General features: G+C 41.0%; 1 protein-coding gene across 1 annotated transcript in view; it reads left to right on the plus strand.

Moving 5' to 3' along the window:
- The window catches only part of LOC143431137 (uncharacterized), a 77,723-nt gene extending 58,751 nt beyond the window's left edge, over positions 1–18,972 (plus strand). Inside the window, exons 2-4 of the mRNA XM_076907675.1 lie at positions 8,197–8,339; positions 16,550–16,844; positions 18,701–18,972. Coding sequence (XP_076763790.1) covers positions 8,197–8,339; positions 16,550–16,844; positions 18,701–18,915 — 653 coding nt within the window. The 3' untranslated portion in view covers positions 18,916–18,972. The remainder of the gene's footprint in view (positions 1–8,196; positions 8,340–16,549; positions 16,845–18,700) is intronic.
- The last annotated feature ends 6,750 nt before the right edge of the window (positions 18,973–25,722 follow it).

Below are 25,722 nucleotides of genomic sequence, written 5' to 3' on the forward strand. Positions count from 1 at the left end.
CCAGAAACGAAAGCTTATGCACTTTGCTCTTAACCTCGAGTAACTGCCATGCAACGTTTGCGTTAGGATGCAAAACGCCAAGGCGCAAGAAGCATTAAACCAGTGGATTACTCGAAACTGTGCATCGTTGCAAAATAATTTTTCGTTACGAAATCCGCGTACGTGTCGCACTCGCGTTTTGGTTCAGGCGCAATCGAGTTTGCGAGTTAAACTCACCCCATGGAACACGTTCGAAACTTTTCAGACGAATGACTGGCGAAATGCTTGGAGAACCGCTTGCAAGCTGCGATCGAAACTTCCCGTGGCCATAATGAAAAGAACTTTCGAAAGATCGGTCAAGACGCGTTCCCTTTGCTATGCAAACCCCGTCCTCGAGATTTATCGCTCTTATCGTCTTCGACAGAGACGAGATTTCTCATCAGATCACCCTGTATCCTTTTCCTGCAGGAAGGAGCACGGAAATCCTCGTAGCGTCGGTTCTCGAGATCGCAGGAGAAGGTTAAACGGAGCGTCGAGGACGTTGCTGGTAGTTGGAATCGATCAATTTCCCAGCCAGACCACGTTAGACGCTGGTATCCGTGAGAGAATGCGTCGAACGATAAAGTATCGAGAGTTTCCTCTATTTTATTAATCTCATTCTCGAACCTGTCCGAATCGACAGAGTCGCTGTCGACGAGATTGCTGTTTCAGGTACGCTCGCGTCGAGTTCGCGAGCACGCGAAGGGTTAAACAAACACCAGGCGAAAGGCCAACAACTCCTTTCGACGACCAGCAAACGCTCCCACGGCGAAACCAATCGTTTACACTCGAGCTGCAACAAATCACCGCGAATGTTCAAACATATCGACGGCAACAAGTAACGGAGCCACCCAACGATCGATCCGGCAGTCATCAAACGTTCCTCTGCAACTCTGCTCGCACGCGTCCCATGCGGTTTGTATTTTTCAGCCCCGCAAGCCTGAAGCAACTGAAATTGACAGTTAACCAACGACGGACCTGTAGAGTCTTTGTTCGAGCGGGGTGTACCGATGTATCAAACCGAGTATCAACCAAGAGAGAAAGAGAGAGAGAGAGAGAGAAAGATGGAAATACCGTGAGCTAGATTTCGCGAACCGTCGTTTACATACGAGCCAGTTTTGTTGACTGTGGATACAGTTTAATGTCAACAAATTCGAGCTACATAATTGCTATCATTAAACCCTGCGTCAGCGATGAGCACACATTTTGTTAAGTAAAGATACATTTCGTCACGCGAAGTTCTATTCGTATAAAAGAAAAATAATTGCACTAGGTGATTGTACTGTACCAATGGTTGTACCAATTTATTGATAAGAGAAAAATAACTGCATTTTTAGTGCGATTGTATGTTGTACCAGTGCGATCTCTGGACAGTAAGTAAAGATATATTTCGTCACGCGAAGTTCTATTCGTATAAGAGAAAAATAATTGCACTACGCGATTGTACTGTACCAATGGTCGCACCAATTTATTAATAAGAGAAAAATAATTGCACTATGCGATTTTACTGTACCAATGGTCGTACCAATTTATTAATAAGAGAAAAATAATTGCACTATGCGATTTTACTGTACCAATGGTCGTACCAATTTATTAATAAGAGAAAAATAATTGCATTTTTAGTGCGATTGTGTGTTGTACCAGTGCGATCTCTGGACAGTAAGTAAAGATATATTTCGTCACGCGAAGTTCTATTCGTATAAGAGAAAAATAATTGCACTATGCGATTGTACTGTACCAATGGTCGTACCAATTTATTAATAAGAGCAAAATAATTGCACTATGCGATTTTACTGTACCAATGGTCGTACCAATTTATTAATCAGAGAAAAATAATTGCATTTTTAGTGCGATTGTGTGTTGTACCAGTGCGATCTCTGGACAGAGGCGCACTGTCTTGGAATTACCATAGACAAGAGAGCAACCATTGCCCCAGCGCGTGGAAACCCGGCTTAACAGGCTGTGTACAGACGGACGTGGTCTTGCGGAGCGTAGAAATCGATTTGTCGTGTTCACGCCCTCGAACCAACGAGCGAGACAGAGGATGGATGGAACGGGGGTAATGGGATGTAGGATTAACCTGGCGAAGAAGGATCGACCGTTCCTTCCTTTCTACGAATTACCAGTTGAAGGGACGCTCGCGATGGCTCGCGCGTCCTCCGCGTCAACGTCCTTCGACCTCTTCGCCAACTTTCCTTCGACCCTCGATCCGCTCTGCGAACGTAAATCTTTGCGGTTCTTCGGCTTGTTGCGTTTAATTCCCGTGTCGATCTTCGCAGCTGTTCTGATCTGTGTTAAAAAGCACTTTCTATCGTCGTTCTTTGCTTTCAGAGTTTAAAAACCAAAGTTGGTCTATTTGGTAATTTTGTGGTCCTTTCTTTGGTTGGAATTTCTCTCGTTTTCTTCGTTTGGTTCTGCTATAGTAGTGTTTGAATTTAACAGAGAGTACATTTAGCAAATTCGTGATACTCGAAGTTCATCTGTCGGATGATTCAATCGCGTAATTTCTGTTATTAGTAAAAATTGACCAAAGAGTCCATAATTTTATGGTCGTTTCTTTGGTTGGAATTTCTTTCGTTTTCTTCGTTTGGTTCTGCTACAGTAGTGTTTGAATTTAACAGAGGATACATTTGACAAATTCGTGATACTCGAAGTTCATCTGTCGGATGATTCAATCGCGTAATTTCTGTTATTAGTGATAATTGACCAAAGAGTCCGAATTTCTTTCGTTTTCTTCGTTTGGTTCTGCTACAGTAGTATTTGAATTTAACAGAAGGTACATTTAGCAAATTCGTGATACTCGAAGTTCATCTGTCGGATGATTCAATCGCGTAATTTCTGTTGTTAGTGAAAATTGACCAAAGAGTCCGAATTTCTTTCGTTTTCTTCGTTTGGTTCTGCTACAGTAGTGTTTGAATTTAACAGAAGGTACATTTGGCAAATTCGTGATACTCGAAGTTTGTCTATAGAATAATTCGGTCGCGTAATTTCTATTATTAATGAAAATTGACCAAAGAGTCCGTAATTTTATGGTCGTTTCTTTGGTTGGAATTTCTTTCGTTTTCTTCGTTTGGTTCTACTATAGTAGTGTTTGAATTTAACAGACGATACATTTGGCAAATTCGTGATACTCGAAGTTTGTCTGTAGGATAATTCGGTGGCGTAATTTCTGTTATTAATGAAAATTGACCAAAGAGTCCGAATTTCTTTCGTTTTCTTCGTTTGGTTCTGCTACAGTAGTGTTTGAATTTAACAGAGGATACATTTGGCAAATTCGTGATACTCGAAGTTTGTCCATAGAATAATTCGGTCGCGTAATTTCTATTATTAATGAAAATTGACCAAAGAGTCGAGGGAATTTCTGAACAGCGATAGTGTATCGGCGGGTTTCACGCGGCGCGAGAGTTATACCGTGGAATTTAGTTAATTAGCGGGAGGTGATGCACACGAGTTGCAAATTAGCTGGCTTTCGGCCAGAGTTTCGAAAGTGGCCGGTTTAAGACACGTTATTAGTTCGTGATTACGTTGTCAATTAGGAAGTTCGAGACATTAAGGTGGATACGTTGTGTCGTTTTCGGATAGTCTGACGAGCTTAACGCAGAGAATTCGTGAAGCGCTTTAACACAACTTAACACAGTTTCGAAGAAGAAAAATGAGCGGAAGATAAGAATAAAGATTAGAACGGAAGAGAAGATGTCGACAGAAGTATTCCTCGAACTAGTGTAAAAAGGAGTAACTGCTACCGGCAACTTTCACGCTAAATCAATATTCCGATAGGAATTCGGATGGTTCGTTTAAATTCGAAAGGCGGTATTTTGTATTCTTGGCAGAAAACCAGAAATAGTGCGGCCCACTTGCATTCGTTAGCCCCGAGTGCTTTGTCAGAGAGCAACGCGGCTCGAGTTTAGCGCGAGGAGGCTGCTTTCTTCATTAAAATGTAGAGCGTTCACCTTATTACCAGCCATCGTTTTTCTCGCAAATGCCAGACGAACTGACGCAACGAAACTGCGTTAGAATCTCCCCTTTATCGTTTGCTTCCTTCGATCGAGCTCGCATTAAAAATCAACCGTGAAGCGTGAGAAAAAATTACGCTTGAACCAACGAGTGATAAAAAAATAAACGACGAAGAGAAAAACGAGGGATGGCAGCAACGAAAAGGGAGAGCGATATCGAGAAAGTTTGTGGACAGTTGCCCAGGGACTTTTCCATGCAGATGCTCCTCGTCGTATCCGGCGACGAGCAAATTAAACGCGCGCACACACAGGCGTGAACACGGGCCAGATATGAAGGCTCTCTCGAAGACAGCCGCCTACGATATTGCAGCCGACTCGATGTAATCTCGTAATGCCTCCTGCCTCAATTACTTCGAATGGCTTTACCTGTCGCCCCTTGTGGACGGCCTGTCAATATTTAGAAGCCGTTTCAATCTGTGTCGCGCGTTGTTCGACCCTGGACAGAGGGGTTCGACGGGAATTTAAGAGGTTCGCGCGAGAACCAGACAGCTTGATGTTACACAATTTCGAGGGGGTTGACGAAGGATCCTGTGGAACATTCTTTTATTTTATGATCACTTATCGCGTTGCTGTTGTTAGCTTGGAATAATTAGAACTTTTGAGAAGAAAAATTGAAGCTGCTTTGGTTTTTGTTATATCATCATTATTCGCAAATCATTAAAAAGAAGCACGCGTCCACGAAGGATGCGTTTTCGCGAATAAAGACGACGCTTTCATTGGAAATTTGATGAGAAGCACGAACGAATTGATTGGTGTTCACGCGAGAACAGACAGCTTGATGTTACACAATTTTTAGGGGGTTGACGAAGGATCCTGTGGAGGAACGTTCTTTTATTTTACGATCACTTATCGCGTTGCTGTTGTTAGCTTGGAATAATTAGAACTTTTGGGAAGAAAAATTGAAGCTGCTTTGGTTTTTGTTATATCATCATTATTCATTGATTCATTTCTGTTGTTGAAAAATCATTAAAAAGTAGCACGCGTCCACGAAGGATGCGTTTTCGCGAATAAAGACGACGCTTTCATTGGAAATTTGATGAGAAGCACGAATTGCTTGGTATTCTCTTATTTAAAATTTCTAGGGGTTGACGAAGGATCCTGTGGAGGAACGTTCTTTTATTTTATGATCACTTATCGCGTTGCTAGTCTTAGCTTGGAATAATCAAAATTTTTTTGGAGAAAAATTGAACTTTTTCAAGCTGCTTTGGTTTATGTTATATCATCATTATTCATTGATTCATTTCTGTTGTTGAAAAATCATTAAAAAGTAGCACGCGTCCACGAAGAATGCGTTTTCGCGAATAAAGACGACGCTTTCATTGGAAATTTGATGAGAAGCACGAATTGCTTGGTATTCTCTTATTTAAAATTTCTAGGGGTTGACGAAGGATCCTGTGGAGGAACGTTCTTTTATTTTATGATCACTTATCGCGTTGCTAGTCTTAACTTGGAATAATTAGAACTTTTGGGAAGAAAAATTGCACTTTTGAAGCTGCTTTCGTTTTTGTTATATCACATTATTCATCGATTCACTTCTGTTGTTGAAATATCATTAAAAAAGAGTACGTATCCACAAAGGGTGCGTTTTTCACGAACAAATACGACGCTTTCACTGGAAATTTGATGAGAAGCGCGAACGAATTGCTTGGTATTCACTTATTTAAAATTTCTAAGGGGTTGAAGAAGGATCCTGTAGATCATTATTTTATTTTATGATCACTTATCGCGCTGCTAGTCTTAGCTTGGAATAATTAGAACTTTTGAGAAGAAAAATTGAACTTTTTCAAGCTATTTTGGTTTTTGTTATATCATCATTATTCGTCGATTCACTTCTGTTGTTGAAATATCATTAAAAAAGAGTACGTATCCAGAAAGGGTGCGTTTTTCGCGAACAAAGACGACGCTTTGACGAGAGGCATAAACGAATTGCTTGGTAATTGCGAGAAAATTGGCAGTCAGCGATGGTCGAGTAATACTGCGGCGTCCTCGATCGCAGTTCGCGAAGGTGGACGTAATTCGTCGTAAATATGCAGCTGCGTGAAAGAGACAGGGAAAAGAAATGGCGGAGAGATATGCGGGGCCGCGTAAATGAGACTAAAACGAGAGTCTCGGGGAAAATCGAACGTCTCGAAGGAGAGCTCGATGTTCGAGCAACCTGTTCGACGCTGGCTCGTTGATTCTCGATACGCCTTTGAATCTTATATTTTATTTCCCCTCGCCCCATAGCGCTCGCCCCATTTTGCTCCCCTTTGCGCTCTCTGCGATATCTACACGGTGTATCGTGTAAATGAAAGCTCGATATCGTCGATTTCTCTCTTTCTCGATGCCCCATTGCTTTCTTCTTGTATTTGTCCCATCTTTGCATTATGCGCGGCAATCGAGTTTGTAATATCGAAGGTTTTCTCAATCCCTTTCATCCCCCTTTTTTTTCTATTAACGTTACTCTTCTTTATTTCTTTCGTTCGTTGTTTCTTAAATAGCCTTTCAGAAACCAGTCTGATTACTTTCCAATATCGTGAAAGTGAGGTAACTTTTATATAAAAAAGTTTGAGGAAGAATTTGAAATGAATTATTTCCCTTAATTTCGCGTGCCTTCGAACAGCGACTCAAAATTAATTCCTCGAGCACTTCGACTGCCTCGAAGCGGGTGATTCGAGCGAGAATTCCTAAAAATTCACGCCACAATACGATAAAAGCGTCGTTAAACAGTCTCCCAGGCATAGTCCCTTGAGAAAAGCATTAGACCTCGCTGGAAGTAAGTAAATTTCGCGGCAAAAAGAATCGAAGAACGTCGAAGTTCGCGGATAACGCGCGTTTCGCGTGCAGCGTTACGGAAACTTTTCCCATAACGAACGAAAGAATAGCAGTGTGGGAGCTCGAAAGTTGGGGGGTTGAAAAATTATATGAAAAATTATAATAAAAAATAGTACAAAAGAGGCTGAGAACGGGAGGAAACGATCGAAGAAGGAAATCGTCGGCAAGTTTTCGCTGGTTAGATGATTTTAGAGAGCAGTGCCATTTTATCGCGCTCCAATAACACGATCTTGAACCGCGGGAGGGCGGTTTTCAAAGGTGAGGAGAGACGCACCCTCGCGAGGGCCACTCAGAGGAGAGATTAATGCTATCGCTATCAGCGGGTGCTCGCTCTCCAACTTACCACTTACGGGTTACTTAATCGATGCATTTACGGGTTGCAGTATCCCTTCGAAGGGGATTCGTTATTGACGGTGCCTTCGCGGCTGGCCAACCTCTCCGCTGGAAAATGGAAAAACTTTGTTTCAAAGCGGACGGATCAACGGCTGTATCGTAAAAATTAAAACCGTTTTTACCCTCTCGATGAGAACGGGATTTCGAAACGGAGGCCAAAAGCCTTTGTACGCCTTTCTTCCTCTTTTTTTTTTTCTCTATTAGAGAGTATCGATTTGGTATTTATTGCACTGTTGGTTCTTGTTCGAATTTTCAACTATTTTAATTAATCAAAAGCAATGATATAGAACTAAATGAGGGTGGAAAGAAAAAGAACATGTTTAAAGTAATGGAAGATAACAAAAATCTTCCTCTTATGAACCAGTAAGTAGTATAGACAGAGTTATAGATGAGTTATTCTTCCTCTTTTTCTCTCTGTTAGAAAGTATGGATTTGATATTTATTGCACAGTTGGTTCTTGTTCGAATTTTCAACTATTTTAATTAATCAAAAGCAATGATATAGAACTAAATGAGGGTGGAAAGAAAAAGAACATGTTTAAAGTAATGGAAGATAACAAAAATCTTCCTCTTATAAACCAGTAAGTAGTATAGACAGAGTTATAGTCAGACGAGCAGCACTTCTTCTTTCTCATGCAATTTTTTAATATGAGATATGATATTTTTTCATTGATTTTTCAGTATAATATTCGCTGCTTGAACGAATATTTGCTTTCTCTGGTATCATTAAGGGCTAGGTAGTGCAACGAAATAAGTAGAAGAGATGGTTAAGATCATAGTGTTAACGAGACGTGATACTCTATTAACAATATCCTTAAACAGTACAGAACACCATAACCATGAAATAAATCACTATACACTTTCTATTCTTTTTCCACGTTTACAATACACTATATAAGCAAGCGTAAACATCGATTAACGAAAGATTTCTGTAATCTAACGTGGACTTTTTTTTTTAGTTCCAGCAAGAACGACTGGACAGGTGCTACTTGGAGAGGTGGACATAGCCGTGCAAGAAAACGCTGAGAATGAAATAACGACGGACGAGCCGTCCCCAAAAAAGTGCATCGCCGATGGAAATACGTATGCTCATGGCGACACGGTACTCGAACAATCCTCTTCATCATGCTTTTTATACTTTCGTTTATTTCTAATTGTTCTCCAACAGAATCAACTTCCACTATTCTCCACTAATCCTACTCTTCGTATCATTTTTTAATTAACTCATTGGACGACCAACCACGCCTACAATTTGCGTTTCAAGGATGTGTGAAAAATTCCAAAAGAGCTTCGTCCTTTCATCGATTTAATGATCGCCTCGCAACGTAACCAGTCTTATTCCTAATTATTCTCTAGCAAAATTAACGCCTATTATTGTCTACTAATTTTACTCTTCGTATCATTTTTTAATTTACTCATTGGACGACCAATCACGCCTACAATTTATGTTCCATTGGTGTGAAAAATTCCAAAAGAGCTTCATCGTTTCATCGATTTAAGTTATCGTTTCGCAACGTAACTAGTCTTATTCCTAATTATTTTCTAGAAAAATTAACGCCCACTATTGTCCACTAATCCTAATCCTCATATAATTTTTTAATTTATTCATTGGACAACTAACCACGCCTACAATTTATGTTGCTTTGGTGTCATAAATTCCAAAAGAGCTTCATCGTTTCATTGATTAAGTTATCGTTTCGCAACGTAACTAGTCTTATTCCTAATTATTTTCTAGAAAAATTAACGCCACTATTGTCCACTAATCCTAATCTTCATATAATTTTTTAATTTATTCATTGGACAACTAACCACGCCTACAATTTATGTTGCTTTGGTGTCACAAATTCCAAAAGAGCTTCATCGTTTCATCGATTTAAGTTATCGTTCTGCAACGTAATTAGTCTTATTCCTAATTATTTTCTAGAAAAATTAACGCCCACTATTGTCCACTAATCCTAATCCTCATATAATTTTTTAATTTACTCAGTGGACGACCAATCACGCCTACAATTTGCGTTTCAAGGATGTGTGAAAAATTCCAAAAGAGCTTCATCGTTTCATCGACTAAATGATCGCCTCGCAAAGTAACCAGTCTTATTCCTAATTATTCTCTAGAAAAATTAACGCCCACTATTGTCCACTAATCCTAATCCTCATATAATTTTTTAATTTATTCATTGGACAACTAACCACGCCTACAATTTATGTTGCTTTGGTGTCATAAATTCCAAAAGAGCTTCATCGTTTCATTGATTAAGTTATCGTTTCGCAACGTAACTAGTCTTATTCCTAATTATTTTCTAGAAAAATTAACGCCCACTATTGTCCACTAATCCTAATCTTCATATAATTTTTTAATTTATTCATTGGACAACTAACCACGCCTACAATTTATGTTGCTTTGGTGTCACAAATTCCAAAAGAGCTTCATCGTTTCATCGATTTAAGTTATCGTTTCGCAACGTAACCAGTCTGACGAAATTCTCTGAGCAACCGTGTAAGTAGCACGCGTCGTACAAGCTGGTCGCGTTTTTCAATAACGTTACACGGCTCCAGCGTCGGCTTAGAGGACACGCCAGGATAAGCTCGGCCGTTAATAACGAGCGGAAAGCCGTTCTCAGCGAGGGACCAAGCCTGAAATGAAATACGTGCGACGAAACGATTGTAAAGTTCATCGAGAGAGACCGTCTCGGGAATTGAACGTTGGCTGGCGAGTTACTGGCCTGTACGGGTCCAATTTGTGGCCAACGGTTACGTGACGTTGGATACGGAACCGTCGACCATGTTCGAGCGTCCAGAAAAGTTCGATGCAGTTTCTCTTCTTCTTCACTGGCACATTCGTTTCGTATCTGTTGAAAAATCTTAGGATCGATGATACTTTCGTAGCTGTGGAACGTGTCTCAATACTTTGGCTATGATTGTACAGCAGGGTGGTATAGGATGATTCAGTTAACGTGATATGAATCGAAATATATTATACACGGATGATATCATTATTTATTTCCTGTCAGTGTTGTCGTTATCTTAATCACCAGCGATGCATTAGTCTCTGTAATGGTAGCAGGAAGCTAATGGTTAGACAGCGGATGCTTGTGCATATTTTTATCAGAGAATAATCGCACTGAGGTCAGATAAATATTGGAGATTAATTTCAAATATGCATTCAATTCTCATATACGTATGCAACTCAGAAAATTCTACCACTGAAAATCTTATAGAAAGTTAAACTTCTCACAGCTACCCTTCGCATTCCTTTCTGCAAAGCTACCCTTCGCATTCTCCTCTGCGAAGCACGGTACAATATAAAACGAGCACTTAGAAGCGCCGTATCATATTCAATTAGGATTAATTTCAAATATGTATTCGATTCTCATATACGTATGCAACTCAGAAAAATTCTACCACTGAAAATTCTAGAGAAAGTTAAACTTCTGGAAAGCAAAACTACCCTTCGCATTCTCCTCTGCGAAGCACGGTACAATATAAAACGAGCACTTAGAAGCGCCGTATCATGTTCAATTAGGATTAATTTCAAATATGTATTCGATTCTCATATACGTATGCAATTCAGAAAATTCTACCACTGAAAATCTTATAGAAAGTTAAACTTCTCTTATAGAAAGCAAAACTACCCTTCGCATTCCTTTCTGCAAAGCTACCCTTCGCATTCCCCTCTGCGAAGCACGGTACAATATAAAACGAGCACTTAGAAGCGCCGTATCATGTTCAATTAGGATTAATTTCAAATATGTATTCGATTCTCATATACGTATGCAATTCAGAAAATTCTACCACTGAAAATCTTATAGAAAGTTAAACTTCTCTTATAGAAAGCAAAACTACCCTTCGCATTCCTTTCTGCAAAGCTACCCTTCGCATTCCCCTCTGCGAAGCACGGTACAATATAAAACGAGCACTTAGAAGCGCCGTATCATATTCAATTAGGATTAATTTCAAATATGTATTCGATTCTCATATACGTATGCAATTCAGAAAATTCTACCACTGAAAATCTTATAGAAAGTTAAACTTCTCTTATAGAAAGCAAAACTACCCTTCGCATTCCTTTCTGCAAAGCTACCCTTCGCATTCCCCTCTGCGAAGCACGGTACAATATAAAACGAGCACTTAGAAGCGCCGTATCATTCAATTAGGGACATTCGCAGCTGGAAAGAGACGCCTCTGTCTCCGTTCGCAAAGTATTCGTTCTCGTTAACTCCGTCAGCGGACTGAATAACGTACCAGGGAACGTCTCAGTCGCGGCTGCACCCGAGCAGAGTTTCATCGTGTTGCCTATCCGTTATCACATTCGCGGCACGTGCTGTTTAAAGCAATAGATGTACGCGCAGCTACGAATATTCGTACGGAGATTATTAATGGGTACGCGTACCAGGGCTGCGACGGGATAAGGAATGAATAAATATTAGAAGAGACGATGCAGGGGTGGCTGAGGCTGCTGGCACTGTTAACTAAGTCGAGCAATTGCCACGTGCTCGTTGATCGCTGCTGCCAGAGTGTTGTTGTTCCGTATTGTCAGTTTAATTGCTCGATTATTTGATACTCTGCGAAATTGTCTTGTGGTGAGACAATGGTTGAACGATTCTAACGCATGCGTTGTTGTTTCTAGAGAACTCTTAACGAAACTTGGAACATGGTTAAGGTTATAGAGTGAATATGGACAGTTCTGAGGAAAAATTGGCGTTTATCGATGCAATTATTACTAAGTTACGTCGTCGACTTATTTTTTTTTCGTTTTTTATTACACAGAATATTCTACTTGGTGCAGGGGAAGCAGACGTTTCATTATGTGAAAATTTCCTTAGCTGACTAATCCTGCCGCCCTATTAAACTGGATAATAGGGTGTATTGTAGTATATGTTGCAGCGCACGTGTTGACCAGGGGAAAGCAGGGTTAAACAATGGCGCCCTGGGGCCATTCTAGCTGTAAATACGCCATCCAACTTCGCCGCTGTGAAAATCTGTACGTGCTCGCGATATTTCCCTTTCTGAATCGCTGCTCCTCCCTCGACGATGATTACCAAAGCGATATCTTTGCGAAAATCTGGATTTTCGCTATTAACGAGCCTTTGGACGAAGGTTTAAATGGTTCTTCCGATTTCTACCATTTCGTTCGAAGAATTGCAGATTTGTTGATCAATGGTGGGTCCATTGCGCGATCGTCACATCGTGAAACGGTAGGTTCTCGAATCGCAACACTGTTCGAAGGCCAAGTTGCACGATTTATCCAACTCAACCTCAATAAACTTTCGTTCGAGGAACGAACTTAAACTAGACGCGCCATAAATCGTCATCAGCCCCGTTGACGACTCCGTTTCACGGTCGTAACTCGATGAACGCGACGGCCCCGCGGACCGATCCTTTCTCGCGGCGAAGCACAACAAATCGCCGCTCAGCCGACGAAGAACTTTTCGAGAAGTTCCCCACACCGACGTCATGTCCGTGATCTCGTTTCCCTGCAAATCTCCGCCGACATGGTTGCACTTTTACGTTTTCGTCCCCCCCCGTGGAAACGCATCGGCTCCGCTGGCTTTCAGCCTGCAAAGTTTCCGCGTCACGTCGACGAAAGAGAAACGAATATCTCTCAGAATTTTCGCTTGCCCCTTCCTCTTTTTGCTTGCTTCCATGGATCCTCTTCTTCCACACGAGACGAGAAAGAAATTTAGCTACTTGGACGCGTTCTGATCGCTCGATGACTGCGCCCACATTTTTTCACTCGTACCTTAAACTGTTCAATGTTCTCATAAGTATCGAAATCAGATGAGAATTCTTCCATCTGTGCTTTTCTTCCACACGAGAAAGAAATTCAGCTACTTGGATGCATTCTGATTGCTCGATGACTGCTTCCAAATTTTTCACTCGTACCTTAAACTATTCAACCTTCTTCGTATCGAAATCAGCTGAGAATTCTTCCATCTGTGTTCTTCTTCCACACGAGAAAGAAATTCAGCTACTTGAATGCATTCTGATTGCTCGATGACTGCTCTCACATTTTTCACTCGTACCTTAAACTGTTCAACCTTCTTCGTATCGAAATCAGCTGAGAATTCTTCCATCTGCGCTTTTCTTCCACATGAAAAAGAAATTTAGCTACTTGGATGCATTCTGATTGCTCGATGACTGCTCTCACATTTTTCACTCGTACCTTAAGCTGTTCAACGTTCTCATAAGTATCGAAATCTGCTGAGAATTCTTCCATCTGTGTTCTTCTACCACATGAAAAAGGAATTCAGCTACTTGAACGCATTCTGATCGCTCGACTGCTTCCACATTTTTTCACTCGTACCTTAAACTGTTCAACATTCTCATAAATATCGAAATCTGCTGAGGATTCTTCCACATGAAAAAGAAATTCAGCTACTTGGATGCATTCTGATCGCTCGACGACTGCTCCCAAATTCTTCACTCGTACCTTGAACTGTTCAACCTTCTTCGTATCTACTTCGAAATCTGCTGAGAATTCTTCCCCACGAGAAGGAAATTCAACTACTTGGACGCGCTCTGATCACTCAATGACTACTTCCATCTTTCACTCGTATCTTAAACTGTTCAACATTCCCGCAAGTATCGAAATCTGCTAAAAAATTTGTCGAATCCTACCACGAAAGATTCCCACAGAAAGAATCGACTGAAAAGAGATTTCGAAAAGTGTGCAAAGGTCATGACTCGTCTACATACGAGGCTCGTCTCGTGAATATTCGCGCGTGTCGTGATCCTGGCAGACGAGAGCAACCCCCATAAGTAACGTCTCTCCGCGCGACAGCTCGTCGTTGTCCAATTAACAGAGTGCCGCGTTATCGGTCGACACCTGCGAGAATAGATCGGAAGTCGTCGCATCGCGAATTTCCACGGCGAAATTAATCACACCGTAGCGCACCGCCGACTTTTCACCCTCTTCCGCGTTTTCTACCCGCTCGAACGAGACTCTGTCCTCCGCGCTGCTTCTTTTTTCCACCCCCCCAACGACGACATCCCTTTCACCATTCGAACGTCGCGTAATTATTTCTCTCTCTCTCTCTCCCTTCTTCTCTTCTTTTTTTTATCAGCCTCATTCGCTTTTCTTTTTGCCTGGCGTCCTCTTCTTTTTTTGTTGTTGTTGTTATTTATTTTGATGTCAGGTTCAGCGTCGATATTATTAATTAATGTTAGACCCGCGGGGAGGACTCTTCGAATGAGCTTCGAGTGGTTACGCCACGGACTCGCATCCCTTCGTTAGACGAGGAACTTGTATAGTAATTAATGACACGTTTCCGCGAGTCGTCGCTTCTTTTTAGTCTCTCCTTTTTTCCTTTGGTTCCTCTTTTTTTTTGTGACAGATGTAAACTCGCTGAGAGTACGCGGCATTTCGCGTCAGATTCATTCGACTGCTTCTCTGGTATCGTCAATGGTCTCTGGTCTTTCGAGTTTGGAAGTGTTTGCGGGTATTTCAGCTGCCAATTGGGGGCATCGATTTTCGAAACCAGATTTCTTTCAATGTAACGAAATTAAATTAGTAATTATCGATGCTGGAGCCCTAAATTAACCGCCGCACTCGAGTCGGTTCTCTTTGTGGCGGAACGCGAAAGAAAAATCGCTTTTACCTTTTTTTCGTTCGCTGTTCCTCGAAGGAAATATATTTTTCAAGCATCTGCAGCTATAATTGAATTCAACGCGAGCATGCTCGCGTTCAAAGTTAGTTGATAATAGACGTTGGATACGCTCTTAGCGTGTATAAAACAGAACCTTGTTAAATCTTAACAAGCACGTTGGAATAAGCTCCTCGACGCATGACTAAAATATATGTGCCTCGATACGAATGAGAGTAATTTGAATGAAATACATTATTATATCACTGGATACGGTGGAAAGGAAACACGGTTCCATTTAGAATGTGACCAAAGGATTCGAAAGAATGAGTTCTCAGGCGAACGCGAATTTCGCCTACGCGTTCGACTAATTATAAGATTAATTTCGCGCGCGGTTAAATAGAATTAGTGGAGTCAGAGAGAGGATGTAGGCAATTATAGGGAGTTTCAATGAACACTCCGCGGATATTAACATTTCGAAATAATACAACTTTATCTTTTAATTTGCTCGGTCTCTTTTGTCCGGCTCATTTTTTTAATTACTGCACCGATGCTTCTCTCATTTTTAAAACGCTTCGTCCTGAATAATATTAATATTCCGACATGCTTCAAATTTCATAATATATTATTACCTGAAATTTTTATTTCATACTCTTAATTGAAGAATTCCTAAACCAATCACAAATTTTAATTATTCCTTTCCCCAAACCCTGGTATTTAATCAAGGTACAAAGGGATGCACCCTTGCATTACCTCTGCAATTCTCATTAACAAATAAGAGCATCACGCTAATACTGTTAACATCTCAACAACCACTTCGTATCATACTCTAACTAATTATAATCTCATCCTTTTTATTCCCTTAATATCTACACACTGTGTCCGCATACAATACCATCAATATCTAATTTTCCTAATTTAATCCACCCACGCTCAACCCGTGAAACTCTCGATTAAAGTGTATTAATACATACACTTGTTAAATTATTGAGTAACACGTGTAGAAAAAAAGTGATAGCTTGCCAGACAGTATATTAGTTGTTTTTTTTTTTTGGCTTCGAAATATTTGAGTATCCAGAGACAAATGACTGCTATAACAGTCGTCACGACGGTTATAACCGTCATTTGCTTTAGGAATAGAAAAATGACATGCTGAGCAAATGACGGTTATAGCCGTCGAAAGTTTTTTTTTTGGAAAAACTGTGGCAAAATGTGATAATTTTCACTTCCAAACATATTATACAATTTACACCCGATTTCATCTGGCAGTGATAAACAATCGAAAAAAAAAATGTGTTTCTGAGGGCGATCGTAAAGTCAAAAATGTGCGTCAACGTAACTCGTACAATCTGTTTAACACGTTGACGCAAATACCGTCTATAGCCGTCCGATCCTTGGCGACATGTAGACAAATGACTGCTATAGCCGTCGAAAGTTATTTCGGAAAAACTGTGACAAAATATGATAATTTTCACTTCCAAACATACAACTTACACCCGATTTCAGTCGTAGACAATCGAAAAAAAAAAAGAAAAGTGTTTCTGAGGGCGATCGTAAAATCAAAAATATGCGTTAAAGTGTTAAAAAAAAAAAAAAAAGAAAAAAGGAACTACTAAGAACGCACCGTTGTCCGTGGGAATCGACTTAGCCAGCCCCCACGGACGCTCGCGAATGATCTTGGCAGCGCGGCCGTGGAGCGAGCCGTATGAATCCTCTCTTTCCGTTCCAGATACCGTCGTACGACCCGAACTCTCATTGTCTGTGCGTCGACGGCGAGGTATATTGTTGGTGGCAGAATTACAATCCGAGCACCGAGCCCTCCGCGGGCCCCTCCTACCTGCCATCGACGACGATAGAAAGTAATTACACGCCGTCGCTGGAGGGAATCACGGACGCCGTCGACAGTTTGGAAGCTTCCGGTGATCCGGCGGAGGAGCCTGGCGTCGAGCAGCAAGGATACGCGGAGATTAACGGGAACTACACGAGCACCCCGCAGCCAGCACCGACTACGTGCCTCGTCATGGGTAATAGATCAGTCGCAGTTCATTTCGCTTACCGATTCTGAACGCGAGTCCGCGGGCCATCGATTCCACACGGTCGCCCCCGTTGCCACTGGGGGTGGTGGTGGGTGTTTTAAGCCTGGTTTCCACGGATAGCGAGTTTATCGACGACGGATCCCTGTGCGGTGGGGACCAGAATGCACCCACAGTATCCTCTGCTTGTCGTGAAAGGCGATATAAACTCTAATAGGGGGTGGAAAGGGGTTGACGAGGAAGGAATGTTTTGTTGAGAAAAAGAATAATTGTGGAACTTTTCTTGGGATTCGATTCTGATTTTGAACAGAGATTTTGACGCGAGAAACGATCCTGTTGCCAATCCAGTGGAGGTAATGATACTTGCGCGTGGAAGCCCGGCTTCAGAGCGCAATTAGTCCCGCGTACCTCGTAACAGATTTCCATACGAAAGGGTACGGATATTAGGAAGGTGTGTCGTTGATTGATTAGCCTTTTTGGAGAATCACACCTGGAAGATAAATTCCATAGTACTGCTATCCCTGTAGAGTCGCGTATCATTTGTCTCTACGGCTTTTGTCGTTCATTAATCCTTCTTCAACTCCAAATCTAAATCTAAACCATTAAATTACACCCAGTTGCTGTATAAAATATTTCAAGCTTCGATCTATAAATTTTCAACAATATTTAAAGAATAAAATCGTCAATACCCTCGTTTGTCGCTGTTTTTCACCCTCGCAAGGGGGTGCGATGACTAAATCTAAACCATTAAATTACATCCAACTGCTGTATAAAATATTTCAAGCTTCGATCCATAAATTTCTAACGATATTTAAAAGCAAAAATCGTCAATGCCCCTGTTTGTCGCTGTTTTTCACCCTCGCAAGGGGGTGCGATGACTAAATCTAAACCACTAAATTACATCCAACTGCTGTATAAAATATTTCAAGCTTTGATCCACACATTGTCAACAATATTTAAAGAATAAAATCGTCAATGCTCTCATTTGTCGCTGTTTTTCACCCTCACAAGGGGGTGCGATGACTAAATCTAAACCACTAAATTACTTCCAACTGCTGTATAAAATATTTCAAGCTTCGATCCATACATTTTCAACAATATTTAAAGAATAAAATCGTCAATGCTCTCGTTTGTCGCTGTTTTTCACCCTCGCAAGGGGATGCGAGGACTAAATCTAAATGTGGATCACTAAATCTAGTGGTGCGACCACTAAATTATATCCAACTGCTGTATAAAATATTTCAAGCTTCAATCCATACATTTTCAACAATATTTAAAGAATAAAATCGTCAATGCTCTCATTTGTCGCTGTTTTTCACCCTCACAAGGGGGTGCGATGACTAAATCTAAACCACTAAATCACATCCAACTGCTGTATAAAATATTTCAAGCTTCGATCTATAAATTTTCAACAATATTTAAAGAATAAAATCGTCAATGCCCCTGTTTGTCGCTGTTTTTCACCCTCGCAAGGGGGTGCGATGACTAAATCTAAATCACTAAATTACATCCAACTGCTGTACAAAATATTTCAAGCTTTGATCCACACATTTTCAACAATATTTAAAGAATAGAATCGTCAATACCCTCGTTTGTCGCTGTTTTTCACCCTCGCAAGGGGGTGCGATGACTAAATCTAAACCACTAAATTACATCCAACTGCTGTACAAAATATTTCAAGCTTCAACCCATACATTTTCAACGATATTTAAAGAATAAAATCGTCAATGCTCTCGTTTGTCGCTGTTTTTCACCCTCGCAAGGGGGTGCCAGAGTGAGAGGAGCGAAAGAATGACCGCGATACGTAAAACACCGTGTCCGGTACGGACACGAAACTCTGATTGCAGGAAGGGAATACCGTGAGGGCGAGGCGCTTCCGCACTCGACCGGGAACTGCATTGAATGCAGCTGCGGATCCGAGGGTCGCGTGCAGTGTTCGCCACGGGACTGTGTGGCCCTTCGACCCGAGATACCAGTTGCGCCGGATATACCGGACGCGCCTGACGGCGATTTCGAAGTGTTCAACCTTGCCAGGGACCGGGGCATCGACGAGAGCTTCTAAGGAATCCGGACAATAACGATCGTCGCCTGTTCGACGAATTCCTCGGACGCGTGAAACGCGAGCGAAACCCACAGAGCATACGATCACGACCTTCTGCAGGGTTCACGTCCACCTTTTTCCGTTCCCTCCGTTTTCCTCGTTTCAGGGCACCGTTGATCGATATGAATTTCTGCTGGAAGATTCACTTTTAACGTTACATGCGAAGTTTTAATTTGTCGCATCGCGTGTAAATTTATTGCTGTACGATTTTTAAAATGATTGGTTGGCGGATGAGAAGTCGGGCATATCGAAGTCAATGGAATCGTGTGATATTTTATTGTAGTACGTGTAATTTGGAATTAATTGTTGACCTTTAAGTAGTTCTTACGTAGTGTAAGGATAGATTGGCAATGAGGAAGTGGTAAGGTGTATATATAATTATTTGGATATTAACTAGATATTGATTCATTTTAGTTGGATATTTGTAGAGATAAAATGTTTCGAGTTTGTTTCAAATGTGTATAGCTCTCCCTCTGGTTTGAAAATAATATCGTTTAATAGTACAAATGATAGGAGTAACTTGTTTAGATATTTTGAGAGACATATCAATACATTAATTGTAAATAGTTCGATTAAGGATTGACTGCAATAACTTCCACGATTATCTTCATATCGATCAACATTCTAAACCCCAGTTAACATTAATCAGCCACTGTCGAACGCCTAAGAATCGATCGTTCGACCGTGCAAAAGCCTTTCCAAGGGATGCCTCTCTATCAGAAGCACAGTTGCCGTTCGAAATTTGTATTTTTATGAAACGAAGGCGGTCATCGAGGCATTATGGGTGCCTTTCGCGAGGTTCGAGCAGCGAAAAGATTTCAACGGGGGAAGTATTGCCCGACTGAAAGTGATTACACGGTTGAACGATCTCTAAGTGCTAATTAATTTAATTCAGATACCTTGGTATCCGCGTTTCTCTCGAGCTTCCCGTCTTTTCTTCGAATCGCGATTCCGGTCGAGAAGAGAAGTACCATGAAAGAAAGCGAGCAGAGGAGAACTCCACTGAAAAATTGATTGCCGATAACGGGACAAAGGAGACCTTAAACGCTTTTCTTTTCTCGCGCCTTGAATAATTACACGGCAGATGTGCGTACAGAGAACTGCGATGAAAATCAATTATCGCGAGTATACAACGATTATTAGACGAAGAACGAGAAACGAACGAGAATGATCGAACGACCAAGGTTGCAATCGAGGTTGTCGTTAGAGCGACATCCGGTAGGCTCGCGCGAACGATACGCCTCGCGTTCTCGAATTTAGCGATCTAACGAAGATCGAGAACGAAACGATACGTTCACAGCTCGATTTAAACGATTTCAACGAGATCGATAGAGGCAGCTCTAAAGTCAGCATCCTCCTAGGCGATGCACCAGCGGACTCTAATTTATTACCCCAAGGATTTCTAGACGTTTCACTGGCACGGGCCTAATTTATCAACCGCTGGATCTCGCAAACGATCCGTCTATATACCGATTAATCATGAACAAGCCCCATCTAGTCGTACCGCGCTCGCAAATTGCGTTTCTTCGCCCAGGATTGATACCGCTATCATTATTACCGTCTACTGCAATTTACCATCGCCCACGGAGAGATTGATAAACCTTGGAAGAATGCCCCTCACGCTAGAACCTTCAGCGCCACGAAAGTACCAAACGATAGGGTAATAGCGACTTAAGGGCCCCCGTAGAAACTCGTGTTACTTGGAACGTTCAACCCATTGACTGTCGACCACGAAATATCTCGTAGTAAGCGTCTGTGCCAAAATTGCCAGCTACGAGATATCTCGTAATGGGTGCTGCGAGTTTAGATCGGTTACAAATGGCTATTCGAATTAGGAATTATTAGAAAGGATGAAGGAAACATTTATATAGCGCAGAGAATATGTAAATTATCAATTTTTATTATTAAGATTGTTATTGGAACTATTAAAATTATAGCTGTTTTCTTTCAAATAAAACCGTGGCGCCCAGGGCAAGATGCGCTAAATTTGTGTGGCAGTCAATGGGTTAATCACTCGTGACACTCGTCAACATACTCGCAGCGCTGTTTTCACGTGAAAATTTTCGAATCCAAACAAACTCTGTCACTCACGATTGATACTTTTGATAATTTAATGCATTTCTTTGTCACAGTTGCTCTGTTTCTTCGACAAAGAATTGGTAACGATACGTTCATATAAAATGAGAAGCTCGAACGCAGAGCAATCAGATTTGCTAGATCGAATATCGAAATATCAGCTGCGAGTATGTTAGATCCGATTCGAAGCCCACCCCATTACTCTTTCCACGTTTGGAAAAACCCTCCGTTTCGACGAGAAAGTAGTCGAGACTCGCGCGACCAAGACGAGATCGTCGTCATTTTTCTATAAGACGACCAGTCGACGATCTATCTGAACCGCTATGTAAACGAATCCTCGCGACGATCGTCACGGTATCGCGATCGAGCGAGGATCCACGGCCAGTTTAGCCGCGCGTTTTCTATGTAGACACCCTTTAGATGTTAGCCTGTAGATTTTTAAGATAGATCCCAGGCGCTTCAGCCTCCTAAAGGACACACTGTACACGTTGATCTCGAGATCTGTATCGCGATACAACGCAAAAGCAAGCGAACGCTTCCGAATCGAGCACAATTAAGGTTCGCCACCCTCCCTCGATCCTTCAAATCTCACGTCAGTCTTCCTCCTCCGCTGTACGAGAAAACGTAGATCTCAGAGATGATTTCGAGCTGTCGATAAATTACCAAACGAGAGTCGATAATTAAATGCACGTATGCTTAACTTGTATCGATACACGTCTCGCGGGCAACGCGGAAACGTGGTCCTCCGGTTCGAGGATCGCACTCTTAGTCTGTCGTACGGCGTTTTGTATGCGCGTTTGATATGGCAACTGGCGAAAGTTGTATTCCACGTTGCGATAGAGACGATGAGGGAGATATGTTATAACTCTGTGTAGACATCGGCCTACAACGTACGAATTAATTAAATCGGGTACGAGATGAACGGCCACGCCGTGATCGAGTACCCGTGTCTAAGAGGAGAAGCATCGCGGAGCTCGATCGATAGTCCACGATCTTCGTCCGCAGAGATCATAGGTAATACTTGTGTCATTCATATCCTTCGTCATACATATTCTAGTCGAGACGTAGTCATATCCTGTCCCGCGGCCGTTTCGCTACGCCCTGCGGCCGCTAAGACGACGGCATCCTGGGTACCTCAGTAAAAGTACCAACTGTGCGAGGCGTTCCGGAAGTTTATCGAGCGAGCTCGATCGTGGCTTCAGACGAGGCAATTCTCTTTGGCGAACGATACTCTCGTTAGGATCCGAGTGTTATTCGAGAACCATACTCTGTTGAAACGCGAACGTTTAGTGGGAAGATGTAAGTTCGATTGAATTTTGTGATTATTGATATTTTTCTTGGATAAGGTACATTTGTAACTAGGGTCATGGATTAATTGGATGATAGTCGAGAACCATACTCTGTTGAAACGCGAACGTTTAGTGGAAAAATGTAAGTTCGATTGAATTTTGTGATTATTGATATTTTTCATGGATAAGTTACATTTGTAACTAGGATCATAGATTAATTGGATGATAGTCGAGAACCATACTCTGTTGAAACGTAAACGTTTAGTGAGAAATGTAAGTTCGATTGAATTTTGTGATTATTGATATTTTTCTTGGATAAGTTACATTTGTAACGAGAGTCGTGGATTAATTGGATGACAGTCGAGAACCATACTCTGTTGAAACGCAAACGTTTAGTGGGAAGATGTAAGTTCGATTGAATTTTGTGATTATTGATATTTTTCTTGGATAAGTTACATTTGTAACGAGCGTTATGGATTAATTGGATGATAATCGAGAACCATACTCTGTTGAAACGTAAACGTTTAGTGGGAAAATGTAAGTTCGATTGAATTTTATATTTTTCATTGATAAGTTACATTTATAACTAGGGTCATGGATTAATTGAATGATAGTCGAGAACCATACTCTGTTGAAACGAAAACGTTTAATGAGAAATTTAAGTTCGATTGAATTTTGTGATTATTGATATTTTTCTTGAATAAGTTACATTTGTAACGAGAGTCGTGGATTAATTGGATGATAGTCGAGAACCATACTCTGTTAAAACGTGAACATTTAGTGGAAAATGTAAGTTCGATTGAATTTTGTGATCATTGATATTGTTTTTGGATAAGTTACATTTATAACTATGATCAGGAATTAATTGGATGCGTTACGTATTATCGAAGGCACCAACGACATTTGTGTTCGAAAATTGACTAAGAATTCTGAATGAAAATCATTTAACTAATTTCGCAAGTCACTTCGAATTGGCACCGATCGCGTAAGCGGATCCAAAGACTCGAATAAACCTGATCGAACACCTCGTACAATGACATCATATCACGAATGAATAATCATCAGAGCGAGAGTGAGAGAGAGAGAGAGAGGAATACCAAAGTTTTAGAACGAGTCGATTAGCATAGTAAACGATTTAACATTAAGGATAAATTAGCGAATGTCAAAGTGATGAACGTAGAATGGATGCGAGTTATCGAGGATAGCTGGTGTTCGTGTATACCGTTTAATCATATTGGGACACGTGTATCACTGAAACCGCGTCGCAGAATGGTGAGCATTTTTCGGTGGAAGGGTGCTTCTGTTATATATAAACGTATACAAGGAAGAGGCAGCGAGGTGGAATAAATATTTAAGAAAAATCGATAGCGTGTCTCGCCGCCTGAGTTCAATCTCGGATAGCCCCTTGATCTTATACATATATGTATATGTGTATCCCTCTTAAAACAGAGATAAACGAAATCCTGTATCGTACGGATCGACCTGCACAATATAATTAATTAATACATTTCATATACTATATATTCGTATATACTTAAATTATATACATATATATATAATATATACATGTACACGTATCTACGCTATGGCTCACAAGTGTTTGCCCATCCATCAGAAGATGTATTGTATTGTTCATAGAATGACATATCAAAATGTAGAGCAAATAATTTATTTAAAATCGTTGAACGTTTATCGTTAAAAGTAATAGCTCTCGATTTTTAAGTTGTTGCACTTTATTTTTTTTAATGTAGCGGAAACACGATCGAGTGGGCGAATACTTGGGAGCAGGTAGCGTGCATGCATTACACGAGGAACCAAGTATCGAACGATAATATTGTACGTACCTATGCATTAACGATACATACACGTATGAAATTTAAATACACATAGAGCGTAGGATACCCAAGCGTTTCGACTTGTTGTGCACCATTTTGTAGATACGCGTTCCCGCTTGTTCGTTTCGCGGTACCGTTTCCCGCTGTATAAGTGCAGCGAGTTTCGATAGTTTTAGCGATTTGCGATCACAGAAGACGGAATGATTTCGAACGGAAATTAAACAGCAGCTACGCACGTTTCGTTGGCCAACAAAAATGGTACCTGTAATGTTGGAAGATAGATGGACCAGCTGCGTTTCAAATAAGTTTCCTTCGTCGTGTCTAAAATTATTTTTAATAAGTTTCGACGAATTTCTCTGAAGTGGTTTCACAAATTTCACGTGGTAAATTGTAAGCAATAATATCGACAAGCGTACTCGCGTACAGGATACATTTGGCAATAAGCTATTCTATAATTGACGACTGATGGAGAACGGTAGTATCGAGAGAGCAAAGGTTTCCGTGTTTTGAAAAGAAACGAGCCATCTATCTTCGAATATAACGCCACAGATACACCCGTACGTAACACATAGACATTCGATTATGAAGAGAGATCTATCTCACCGTACAAATAGCTACCAGTCTTATGCTAGTACCGCAATCAGATACGAGAAAAGCGAAGGGTTGTAAGTATAATTTTACGACGACGAGTTAATTGTTCATAGTTAGTCGCATAGTTAGGTAGAGATCCAATGTGATATATATACATTCAAAAGAAAAGAAAAGAAAAAAAAAGGATAACTTTGTCTAAAAAGTTTTACAATACATAGAGAGAGAAAGAGAGAGAGAGAGAGAGAGAGAGAAGATACGACATCCTGTCGCAAGATTCGCCTGTCGTGAACTTTTACGAATCTCCGTTGAATTTAGAGATGTGTACAACGCAGATAATCGAACAGTATCGAAGAAAATCGCCAGGTTCGGTTCTTGCAACGACTAAAATTTATTATCGCCCACGATAATCGCGTTTTCTTTAACGAACCTGCGTAAATCGACCGACAACAATCGACACGACCTGTACCCTCGCGTTACTTAAAAACATTTAATCGAAACAGGAAACAGGACGATCTCGTGCGTTGCGACTTCAGTGCTTCTTATTTTCGAGGGAATCGTCGATGATTTGTGCATTGTCGTTTCGTAGTTAGAATTATTCCCTGGAAATGAATGCACGAAGTTGCGCGAAACGGATGAATAGCAGGAAAATAAAGAAAAACTGAGGATATCTGTACCCTCGCGTTACTTAAAAACATTAATCGAAACAGGAAACAGGATGATCTCGTGCGTTGCGACTTCAGTGCTTCTTATTTTCGAGGGAATCGTCGATGATTTGTGCATTGTCGTTTCGTAGTTAGAATTATTCCCTGGAAATGAATGCACGAAGTTGCGCGAAACGGATGAATAGCTGGAAAATAAAGAAAAAACTGAGGATAATATGGGGAAAGGTGGGATCATCACGAGATCACGCGGGACCATCACGGCAGTTCGGTTTTTCGTTAGTTTTACATTTATGTAACGATCTCGTACGTCTTCCA

Source organism: Xylocopa sonorina, chromosome 17 (genome assembly GCF_050948175.1).
Source record: "Xylocopa sonorina isolate GNS202 chromosome 17, iyXylSono1_principal, whole genome shotgun sequence".
NCBI classification, from domain to species: Eukaryota; Metazoa; Arthropoda; class Insecta; order Hymenoptera; family Apidae; genus Xylocopa; species Xylocopa sonorina.